A 12,630-nucleotide genomic window follows, 5' to 3' on the forward strand; every position below is an offset into this window, starting at 1 on the left:
TCTAGATACATCTTAAAAGACGCTATCGTGCCCGCGTCTACCACCTCCGCTGGCAATGCGTTCCAGGCACCCACCACCCTCTGCGTAAAGAACTTTCCACGCATATCCCCCCTAAACTTTTCCCCTCTCACTTTGAACTCGTGACCCCTAGTAATTGAATCCCCCACTCTGGGAAAAAGCTTCTTGCTATCCACCCTGTCTATACCTCTCATGATTTTGTACACCTCAATCAGGTTCCCCCTCAACCTCCATCTTTCTAATGAAAATAATCCTAATCTACTCAACCTCTCTTCATAGCTAGCGCCCTCCACACCAGGCAACATCCTGGTGAACCTCCTCTGCACCCTCTCCAAAGCATCTACATCCTTTTGGTAATGTGGCGACAAGAACTGCACGCAGTATTCCAAATGTGGCCAAACCAAAGTCTTATACAACTGTAACATGACCTGCCAACTCTTGTACTCAATACCCCGTCCGATGAAGGAAAGCATGCCGTATGCCTTCTTGACCACTCTATTGACCTGCGTTGCCACCTTCAGGGAACAATGGACCTGAACACCCAAATCTCTCTGTACATCAATTTTCCCCAGGACTTTTCCATTTATTGTATAGTTCACTCTTGAATTGGATCTTCCAAAATGCATCACCTCGCATTTGCCCGGATTGAACTCCATCTGCCATTTCTCTGCCCAACTCTCCAATCTATCTATATTCTGCTGTATTCTCTGACAGTCCCCTTCACTATCTGCTACTCCACCAATCTTAGTGTCATCTGCAAACTTACTAATCAGACCACCTATACTTTCCTCCAAATCATTTATGTATATCACAAACAACAGTGGTCCCAGCACGGATCCCTGTGGAACACCACTGGTCACACGTCTCCATTTTGAGAAACTCCCTTCCACTGCTACTCTCTGTCTCCTGTTGCCCAGCCAGTTCTTTATCCATCTAGTTAGTACACCCTGGATCCCATGTGACTTCTCTTTCTCCATCAACCTACCATGGGGAACCTTATCAAACGCCTTACTGAAGTCCATGTATATGACATCTACAGCCCTTCCCTCATCAATCAACTTTGTCACTTCCTCAAATAATTCTATTAAGTTGGTAAGACATGACCTTCCCTGCACAAAACCATGTTGCCTATCACTGATAAGCCCATTTTCTTCCAAATGGGAATAGATCCTATCCCTCAGTATCTTCTCCAGCAGCTTCCCTACCACTGATGTTAAGATCACCGGTCTATAATTACCTGGATTATTTATCCCTGCTACCCTTCTTAAACAAGGGGACAACATTAGCAATTCTCCAGTCCTCCGGGACCTCACCCGCGTTTAAGGATGCTGCAAAGATATCTGTTAAGGCCCCAACTATTTCCTCTCTCGCTTCCCTCAGTAACCTGGGATAGATCCCATCCGGACCTGGGGACTTGTCCACCTTAATGCCTTTTAGAATACCCAACAATTCCTCCCTCCTTATGCTGACTTGACCGAGAGTAATCAAACATCTATCCCTAACCTCAACATCCGTCATGTCCCTCTCCTCTGTGAATACCGATGCAAAGTACTCGTTTAGAATCTCACCCATTTTCTCTGACTCCACGCATAATTTTCCTCCTTTGTCCTTGAGTGGGCCAATCCTTTCTCTAGTTACCCTCTTGCTCCTTTTCTATGAATAAAAGGCTTTGGGATTTTCCTTAACCCTGTTTGCTAAAGATATTTCATGACCCCTTTTAGCCCTCTTAATTCCTCGTTTCAGATTGGTCCTACATTCCCGATATTCTTCCAAAGCTTCGTCTTTCTTCAGCCGCCTAGACCTTATGTATGCTTCCTTTTTCCTCTTAGCTAGTTTCACAATTTCACCTGTCATCCATGGTTCCCTAATCTTGCCATTTCTATCCTTCATTTTCACAGGAACATGTCTCTCCTGCACGCTAATCAACCTCTCTTTAAAAGCCTCCCACATATCAAAGGTGGATTTATCTTCTAACAGCTGCTCCCAATCTACATTCCCCAGCTCCTGCCGAATTTTGGTATAGTTGGCCTTCCCCCAAGTTAGCACTCTCCCTTTAGGAACACTCTCGTCTTTGTCCATGAGTATTCTAAAACTTACGGAATTGTGATCACTATTCCCAAAGTAGTCCCCTACTGAAACTTCAACCACCTGGCCGGGCTCAATCCCCAACACCAGGTCCAGTATGGCCCCTTCCCGAGTTGGACTATTTACATACTGCTCTAGAAAACCCTCCTGGATGCTCCTTACAAATTCTGCTCCATCTAGACCTCTAACACGAAGTGAATCCCAGTCAATGTTGGGAAAATTAAAATCTCCTATCACCACCACCCTGTTGCTCCTACATCTTTCCATAATCTGTTTACATATTTGTACCTCTATCTCACGCTCACTGTTGGGAGGCCTGTAGTACAGCCCAACATTGTTACCGCACCCTTCCTATCTGAGTTCTGCCCATATTGCCTCACTGCTCGAGTCCTCCATAGTGCCCTCCTTCAGCACAGCTGTGATATCCTCTTTGACCAGTAATGTAACTCCTCCACCCCTTTTACCTCCCTCTCTATCCCGCCTGAAGCATCGATATCCTGGGATATTTAGTTGCCAATCGTTCCCTTCCTTCAACCAAGTCTCAGTAATAGCAATAACATCATACTCCCAGGTACTAATCCAAGCCCTAAGTTCATCTGCCTTATCTACTACACTTCTTGCATTAAAACAAATGCACCTCAGACCACCAGTCCCTTTACGTTCATCATCTGCTCCCTGCCTACTCTTTCCCTTAGTCACGCTGACTTCATTATCTAGTTCCTTACAGGCTTTAGTTACTACCTCCTTACTGTCCACTGACCTCCTCATTTGGTTCCCATCCCCCTGCCACATTAGTTTAAACCCTCCCCAACAGCGTTAGCAAAAGCACCCCCAAGGACATTGGTTCCAGTCTGGCCCAGGTGTAGACCGTCCAATTTGTAATAGTCCCACCTCCCCCAGAACCGGTCCCAATGTCCCAAAAATCTGAACCCCTCCCTCCTGCACCATCTCTCAAGCCACGCATTCATCCTGACTATTTTTTCATTTCTACTCTGACTAGCACGTGGCACTGGTAGCAATCCTGAGATTACTACCTCTGAGGTCCTACTTTTTAACTTGGCTCCTAACTCCCTAAATTCTGCTTGTAGAACCTCATCCCGTTTTTTACCTATATCATTGGTGCCTATGTGCACAACGACAACTGGCTGTTCACCCTCCCCCTTCAGAATGTTCTGCAGCCGATCTGAGACATCCCTGACCCGTGCACCTGGGAGGCAACATACCATTTTGGAGTCTCGTTTTCGACCATAGAACCGTCTATCTACTCCCCTTACAATCGAATCCCCTATGACTATAGCCCTTCCACTCTTTTTCCCGCCCTTCTGAACAGCAGAGCCAGCCACGGTGCCATGAACCTGGCTACTGCTGCCTTCCCCTGGTGAGCCATCTCCCCCAACAGTATCCAAAACGGTATACCTGTTTTGGAGGGAGATGACCGCAGGGGACACCTGCGCTGCCTTCCTGCTCTTTCTCTGCCTTTTGGTCACCCATTTCCTTTCTCCCTCAGCAATCCTAATCTGCGGTGTGACCAATTCGCTAAACGTGCTATCCACGACCTCCTCAGCATCGCGGATGCTCCAAAGTGAGTCCATCTGCAGCTCCAGAGCCATCATGCGGTCTAACAAGAGCTGCAGCTGGACACACTTCCAGCACGTGAAGGAGTCAGGGACATCAGCCGCGTCCCTGAGCTCCCACATTGAGCAAGAGGAGCATAACACGGGTCTGAGATCTCCTGCCATTTTTAATCTTAAGCTTAACTTAGTCTTAACTTAGATAAATTAAAAAGGAACGAAAAGTTTTTCCCAATTACATGGAAAATTAACGTGTATGGGGTTGACAAATGAGCTTCCCGATGCAGCTCACTAGCGCAATATTCTGCATCCAGGCCAAGTCAAAGGGATCCCAGGCTGGTACCAGCACAAAATACTCTTGCGCCACCTGGAGCAGTATTCCTACTCCTTCTGGCCCCACAAAACTAATTTTAGCACTTATCTTCTCTGGGTTCTTCTGATGTTCTTCCAAGTTTAACTGAAGGGAGTCTCTATGGTTCATGGTCCACCCAATAGGCAGTTAAATGACATTGGAGCCTTACATACATCAGAGGATCCCAAATTGCGCAGATTATTGTGGCTCCCAGCTGATTTAAGCAGATTCCTCAGTTACCCAGAAAAAGGGCCTGAAAAAATGGCATACTCGCAGGAACAGGACAGGAAGTCTACAACCTCCATTTAACTCCCCCACCACCTCATTTCTCATGGGCAGAGCAATCTAAATCTAACCCCATATATCTCAGCTATGGAGCCTGAAGGACAATGGTCCCATAGTGAGAGAAGTCAAGAGCCTTCTGCAGTCAGGGCAATTTAGTTCAAGACCATTTTTACAAATTCAGATGAATAGTCCTAGTGCTCACATGAAGTGCAAAATAAACACTGATAATCAATGTTATGGGATGGTTGAGTGAAATTCACCGTTAAAGCTTCATGAGATTCCCAGTATCAGATGTATTAAGACAGCAAATAATCTTCAAAGACCGCTAGAGCACAGAGCACCATGGACCACCTCATTATCACTGGCAAATTTCAATTCAAGTTCATGAGGTAAATGTTGTACAGGAGAGAAGTTTTCTGAATTAACAAATATACTCCAAAAATGCAATTTTTCACATTTTACTTTATTTTTTGGCACATGCAGGCTGAGCACTTTTGTTTTTTCTACTCATTGACCTCTACTGGCATCAACAATTCACTGTTCCTTTCAGTCCATCTACAAGAATTTGTTGGACTTGGAATGGTCTCAGCATTTCCTTCTGTCAGATCTTCCGTGAGATGTGTAGGGCACATTGCCCATTGCTTGCAGAGTTCCCAGAGCTGAGAGGCTAATCCAACAGTTAAATTGCGGAAACCTTCTTTCATACTTGTCTTTGTTGTTTGCATGGTGGTGTTCATCATGTTGAAAGTCAAAAGAAAAATGTCCCTTACAGAGGTTATACAAACCCTGATGACATCCCGAATTTCTGATCTGTCAATGTGCATTGTGCCTTGCAAAGCTCTTATCCCAACTTGCACGGTGGGTGGTCTGTCTATAATACTGTACCAGACTTTATGACACAAGTTTTTCCAGGTATTTTTCAGATCCAGCGGAGATGTCTGGGTTTCTCTTTCAAATTGCAATGGTGGCCTGCATTCAGGTTGAAATGGTGACCCATTTATGGAGGAAAATGGCATTTCTAGGTTAGGTGAGACCGATGTCCCTCCTCCAGTTGAGATTGGAGACTCTTTTTCAAATGAGAGTGGTGTCACTCTTTCAGATGAAAGTGGAGCAATTCTTTCAGATGAAAGTGGTATCACTCTTTCAGATGAAGGTTGGGCAATTCTTTCAGATGAAAGTGGTATCACTCTTTCAGATGAAAGTGGTGTCGCTCTTTCAGATGAAGGTGGGGAAATTCTTTCAGACGAAAGTGGTATCACTCTTTCAGATGAAAGTGGCATCGCTCTTACTGATGAAAGTAGCATCACTCTTTCAGATAACGGTGGGGCCATTCTTTCAGATGAAAGTGGCATCACTCTTTCAGATGAAGGTAGTATCGCTCTTTCTGATGAAAGTGATATCGCTCTTTCCGATGAAGGTGGGGCCATTCTTTCAGATGAAAGTGGTATTGCTCTTTCAAATGAAAGTGGAGTCTTTCTTTTAAATTCAATTGACACTTCTTGTTTAGATTTCAGTAGTGGCGGACATGAGTATTGCTCACTACCAGTTGTTCGGGCAGAGGTTTCCCCTTGCTCTGCCTTTGAAAGGTCTTGTTTAGCAGATGCTGCATTCTGTGAGCTGGAGTAATCTGGTGGTGTTTTCTGTTCCTCTACCTCATCTATAGTCTGATTGGGGTCATCCATTTGGTACCTGGAAAGAGTGTTGGCTGAGTCACTTCCAGAACTTCAGACTCATCTGTAAAGCAAAAATAAAAAGCAATAAATAGTCCATAATCCTAGGCACTCAGACAGAAAGACACAGTTAAAGAGATTGAGTTGCAACATTGTGATGCCAACTCTCTGACCTCTGTTCCTTATGGCCATGACTCTGATTAGTGAACTAGTTCTATCAGTAGTTTAATGCATATTCCCTGTGATTTTCTATTCATTAAAATGAATGAATGGAAAATCATCAGGCATGCATGTGAAATCTCAATGCATGCTCCTTGCAGTTGACGTTCCATGCTAGGATCAGAAATTCAGAAAGTTACTTTTCATATCTTACTAAGGATCCTACCCCATTCATTGAATCACGTGAGGGAAAGTTCTTTCTGATTGCAAAAGGTTACCAGGAAGCCTCTAGAATATTCACAGATCCAAACATTTTCATGATTCAATCTTGACATATTACCGCCAAAGGACATTTTCTCCCTATCTTAGTAACCTTAGTCGCACAGATATTATTGATGGTAATGTTAACGCCCAAAAATGGGTGCGTCTGGGTCGGTGGGAAATTAAAATTTTAAAAATGTGAAATAGGAAAGCAAACTGCCTCAAGCCCAGCAATTTCCAGTTTTAGCAGAAGCAGGTCATGTGGCAGGCAGCAAACACTCTCAGAAGGAAGGCTGGTTGTTGAAACCTTTTAATGAGGCCTCGTGCCTCCATTTTAACAGGATTTCTATTTTTAACCACTGCTGGGTGTGTTTCCAGGCCTCAGGAAACCTGGCAGGTACAAGGAGGAGAGAAGGGCTGAATCCATCAGGTAAGTGCCTTTACAGTACTGCTTGGTGGGCCAGGAGGCACAGAAGGGTTTCCGCCCAGCCCACCAAGCAAACCTGTAAATATCCCCATCTCCATGATCTCTTCCTCACAACCCCCCGCCAATCACCAATCCCACCCCCCGCAATTACTGACACCACCATCACCATAAAAAAGAGGGAGAAATTAGAATATGAGAGTAAACTAGCAAGAAATATAAAAAGATAGTAAGAGCTTCTACAAGTTTATAACAAGGAAGAGAGTAGCTAAAGAAAGCATTGGTCCCTTTGAGGGTCAGGCTGGGGTGTTAATAATGGGAAACAAGGAAATGACAGAGACTTTGAACAAGTATCTGTCTTCATGGTAGAAGACACAAAAAGCATCCCAAGCACAGCAGAAAATCAAGGGGTAAAGGGAGAGAGGAACCTAAAACTATTATTATCACGAGAGAAAAAGTAATAGGAAAACTAATGGGACTAAAGGCTGACTCCTGGACCTGATGGCCTGCATCCTAGGGTCTTAAAAGAAGTGGCTGCAAAGATAGTGGATATATTGGTTGTAGTCCTCCAAAATTCTCTAGGTTCTGGAAAGATCCCAGTGGATAGGAAAACTGCAAATGTAACACCTCTATTCACGAAAGGAGGGAGACAGAAAGCAAGATACTAAAGGCCAGATAAACTAACATCTGTCATTGGAAAAAATGCTGGAATCCATTATTAAGGAGGTAGTAGAAAGACATTTAGAAAATCATAATACAATCAAGCAGCGTCAACATGGTTTTATGAAAGGGAAATCGTGATTGACAAATTTATTAGAGTTCTTTGAAGATGTAACAAGCAGGGTGGATAAGGAGAAATCTGTATATGTAGTGTATTTGTATTTCCAAAAGTCATTCAATAAGGTGCCAATTAAAGGTACTGCACAAGATAAGAGCTCCTGGTATTAGCATGGATAGAGGATTAGCTAACTAACAGGAAACAGAGTCAGGATAAATGGGGCATTTTCAGGTTGGCATACTGTAACTAGTGGAGTGCCACAGGGATCAGTGCAGGGGTCTCAACTATTTACAATCTATATGAATGAGTTGGTGAAGGGACTGAGTTAATTGTAGCCAAATTTGATGATGATACAGAGGTCGGTAGGAAAGCAAGTTGTGAGGACACAAAGGGGGAAATTTATGTTGGCGGTGGGTGTCTTGACATCGAGGGAAATCGACGCCAAAATCCCCGCATTGCATCTTCTACGGAAGGGCTGCCAAATTTAGTGCCAATCAGGCACTTAACTAGACAGTGGCAGGCCTTCCATAGGATTTAACCCATCACCAGAAGTCCCAACCTTGCAGAGCTGCCGTCCAATCAGAGGCCGGCAGCTGCAGCACCACCATGGAGGCAGTGGCTGCTGCTGTAGCTGCAGTGACCAAACACCGAGGAGCGGTGCTGGAACCAGGTTTAAGGTAGGTCAGGGTGGGAAGGGTCTTGTGGGGTTGGGTCACAGGGGAAGGGGGAGGGGGGTTCAGAAGCAAGGGCAGGGGAGTGGACCTCAGCGGGTCCCCTCTTCCCGATGCTGGGTCTCTCATTCAGGCACTTAGTGTCTTTGAATGAGGGACCGTACCCCAGAGTCGAGAAGCAGCCCGCATGGTTTTCATGCCGTGCTTCATGTGCGGCGACAGGGGCACCCGCTGCACGGGTAATTGCGGCTGCAGCAGAAAGAGGCCCTTAATTGGTGATTAATTACCCTGTTAAGGGCTTCAATTGGCAGCGGGGCGGGAAGGCCGTTCACAGGCCTTCCCGCCCCAGACAAAATTTCGGCGGAGGCGGGATGGTGGCGGGAAGCCCACCCCACCACCATCCCACCTGATTTTATGCTTTCCCCATCTCCAAACCCGCCCTGGAGGAAAACATAAAATTACACCCAAAGAGTCTTCAAAGAGATATAGAAAGTGTCACGACCAGCTGAGAAAGGGGTCTAGAGTTCCCTCTTAGCCTTCACCTGGTCTTACCGTAACAGGGTTTAATTTTAAACACACCATTTTTTTTGCTCCCCCTTAGTGAATCCTTGTTCACTAACTTCCAATTATAAGGCAAAGAAACTAGCCAAACAGGTTTTCTTAGGTTTAAAGAAAAAAGGTTGAACTTTATTAAACTTAAACACTAATTTGGATAACGCTTATAGATACGTGACCCGCCCACGCTAGCGTACATATGCAATACACACATGCAGACAGAGACAGAAAAGAGCAGAAGAAATAAAGTGGAAAAGGTTGAGGCAATATCTGAAGATGGCTTTGGTTACTGTTCTTCTAGTTCGCTGTAAAGTCCTTGATTGTAGGTAGGTCTTGCTTTTTGTTGGGACCCAGTATTCTTCTTAAACTTTGATCAATGTCGGAGACTTTTCTCTTTTGATGTTCATGTGTCCTCAGTGGGTCCAGAGGCTTTTGAGAAACAGATGGGAGCAGACAGGAGAACTCTTCTCATTCCAGGAGCAAACAGTCTTTCTCAGTTCAAAAACTCTGTGGCTAGTTCAAAAAACCCTGGACCATCCAGTTAGTCATGTGACCAGCTGGTTTAACCAGTCCTGGCTTTTGTGTATTGTATCATCTTAGCAGTCTCTGGAATGCTCTTCCTTTTTCCTTCAATGTCTGGTGATCAAAATCCAATGTGGGTTGAATGTGTCAGGGAATGGTCCTTTTGTCGCCACAAGCACTGTCTGTTAGTATGCAAGTGTTTTTCAGCTAAGTGCCTGACAGCCCTTGTAAGAGGCCTTCTCTTCTTCATAGAAAGTTTAAAATAAATGTTCATATAACAAAATTAATACGCCTTATTCTTGCCAGGTGGAGGGCCTGCATGATGGGTTAAGTAAATGGGCAAAAATTTGGCAGATGGAGTATAATATGGGAAATGTGAGGTTGTCTATGTTTCTATGTCCACTTTTGCAGCAAGAACAGAAAAGCAGAATGTTATTTAAATGGAGAGAGACTGCAGAATGCTGCGATACAGTACAGAAGGATCTGGGTGCCCTCATAAATGAATCACAAACAGTTAGCATGCAGGTACAGCAAATAGGATAGCAAATTGAATGTTTGTCTTTATTGCAAGAGAGATGGAATATAAAAGTAGGGAAGTCTTGCTACTGTCCAGGGCACTGATGGGACCACACCTAGAGTACTGCGCATAGTTTTGGTCTCTTTACCTAAGGAGAGATATACTTGCATTGAAGGCAGTTCAGAGAAGATTCACTAGGCTGATTCCTGGGACAAAGGAGTTGTCTTACGAGGAAATGTTGAACAGGTTGCGCCTATACTCATTGGAGTTTAGAAGAATGAGAGACGATCTTACTGAAACATATAAGATGCTGAGTGGGCTTGATAGGGTAGATGCTACGAGGATGCTTCCCCTCATGGGGCAATCTACAACTAGGGGGCACAGTTTCAAAATAAAAGGTCTCCCTTTTAAGACAGGAATGAGGAGGAACTTCTTCTCCCAGAGGGTCATTACTCTTTGAAATTCTCTTCCCCAGAGAGCAGTGGAGGCTGGATCATTGAATATATTCAAGGTTGAGATAGACAGATTTTTGATTTATGAAGGCCAGGCAGGAAAATTGAGTTAAGGCCACAATCAGATCAGTCTTGATCTTATTGAATGGTGGAGCAGGCTCGAGGGGCTGAATGGCCTACTCCTGCTCCTATTTCTTATGTTCTTATGTAACCCCCTTTCTTCCAATCCTCCCACCTCTCCTTGATTTTCAAGCCCTTTCCAATCTCTCCCAATCCACGTACCACCCCCCGGTGATCACACCCACTCCTCCCAACCATGCTTTAGCCACTCTCTTCTCCCCCACCAGCCCTCATGATGTCTACCTACTCCCCCCTTCCTGCCCCCCCAACAACCACTAAACCTACCTGCTCCTCAGCTGAGTTTACACTTCTGAGTTTACCTGCTATAACTAGTTATGGCCTCAGTGTGAAGTTTGTGTGGTTCCCACTGTTCAACTCCCACCTGAGGGCAACAAGTGTGCTTTGTTATTAGGGTTTAATTCCTTAGTGTTTTATTTGTCAAGTAAACAGACAGGTTTTCTTGTTGTTTTAAAACAGAAAATCAATTGTTTATTGACCAATGTGCCTTATCTCGAAATTGTTGCAACCGCATCCACTTACACGTCCACTCACACACACACACACAAGAAAAGATACAGAGAGAGGAAAAAGGTGTAAGTGTTTATAAGTGGGGGGTGGGTTTTGGGGAAGGTCACGGTAAACCTGTTGAATTCTCTTGAAAATCAAGTGCTCGTTGGTTGGAGGCCTGGGGTAATTGTAGATTTTTCTCTTGGTTGAAAGTTCAATTGAAGTCAGTGGATCACTTCTAGTTCATTGCTGTTTAGTGTAGATGTAGGATTCCACATCAGGGTGCATGTTGAATTGCTGGAGACAAGCTGCTTGGATGTTGCTTTTTCCTGGATGTCCCCTCCTAGGGTGCTGTTTTAAGGTAAAACTCTGTTAAATCTCGCCTCCGGGTAGGAGACGCATTGGTCTCTCCCCCATGGTGATTGCACAATGGCCCAGGATGTGGCTATTTCACACCTTCTTTGTTCAGAAGGAAAACCCATTCAATTATAGAATATTTTAAGTTGGTTATAGGATGGGTGCACTTGACAACTCTTACCTTTGAAGATTTTCCTTTGTCCCTGTCAGACAGTTTGAATATACAAAGGCCACACCTGTTCCTTGGTGGCCATTTTTAGCACATTGTTCACTTTTTAAAAGAAAGGTCCTTTTATAAAAATGACAAAGACAGTTTTTATAACTCTTCACAGTTTGTTCATACTTTTTGTGTCATTGTACTTCTTGTGCATGTGTCAAACTCCTCCTTTTCACTCCAAATCCTTGCCCCAGTAAATGCCAAAACCACTGTGTCCCATGGATTCATTGATTATCTAAAACTAAACCTATTCCCTGTAGACACCTATAAGCAGCCTATTGCCAAGCACATTCTTATGGATATTAGAGGAATTAAACAACTGAATCACAATTCTCCTAACCAAGCTGTTTCAGTACAGCTACAACACTGGCATCCACCCGGCAATGTGGAAAATTGCCCAGGTATGTCCTGTACACAAAAAACAGGACAAGTCCAACCTGGCCAAATACCGCCCCATCAGTCTACTCTCAATCATCAGTAAAGTGATGGAGGGTGTCATCAACAGTGCCATCAAGCAGCTCTTGCTTAGCAATAACCTGTTCAGTGACGCTCAGTTTGGGTTTCACCAGGGCCACTCAGTTCCTGACCTCATTACAGCCTTGATTCATACATAGACAAAAGAGTTGAACTCAAGAGGTGAGGTAAGAGTGACTGCCCTTGACATCAAGGCAGCATTTGATTGAGTATGGCATCAAGGAGCCCTAGCAAAACTGAAGTCAATGGGAATCGGGAAAAAACTCTCCACTGTTTGGAATCATACCTAGCTCAAAGGAAGATGGTTGTGGTAGTTGAAGATCAATCATCTGAGCTCCAGGACATCACTGCAGGAGTTCCTCAGGGTAGTATCCTAGGTGCAACCATCTTCACCTGCTTCATCAATGACCTTCCTTCAATCATGAGGTCAGAAGTGCGTATGTTCGCTGATGATTGCACAATGTTCCGCACCATTCGCAACTCCTCAGATACTGAAGCAGTTCGTGTAGAAATGCAGCAAGACCTGGACAATATCCAGGCTTGGAATGATAAGTGGCAAGTAACATTCACGCCACACAAGTGCCAGGCAATGACCATCTCCAACAAGAGACAATCTAACCATCTCCCCTTGACAT

At 44.5% G+C, this 12,630-nt stretch overlaps 1 protein-coding gene across 5 annotated transcripts in view; it reads right to left on the minus strand.

The window, feature by feature from the left end:
• Window positions 1-4,784: 4,784 nt before the first annotated feature.
• LOC137368700 (proteoglycan 4-like) overlaps window positions 4,785-12,630 on the minus strand; it is a 186,511-nt gene continuing 178,665 nt past the window's right edge. For all 5 annotated transcript variants that reach the window (XM_068028868.1, XM_068028866.1, XM_068028865.1 and 2 more), the window contains one exon: window positions 4,785-6,045. In XM_068028868.1, the coding sequence (XP_067884969.1) occupies window positions 4,815-5,993 (1,179 nt within the window). In that variant the 5' untranslated portion in view covers window positions 5,994-6,045 and the 3' untranslated portion in view covers window positions 4,785-4,814. The remainder of the gene's footprint in view (window positions 6,046-12,630) is intronic.

The sequence above is a fragment of the Heterodontus francisci genome, chromosome 4 (assembly GCF_036365525.1).
Source record: "Heterodontus francisci isolate sHetFra1 chromosome 4, sHetFra1.hap1, whole genome shotgun sequence".
NCBI lineage: Eukaryota > Metazoa > Chordata > Chondrichthyes > Heterodontiformes > Heterodontidae > Heterodontus > Heterodontus francisci.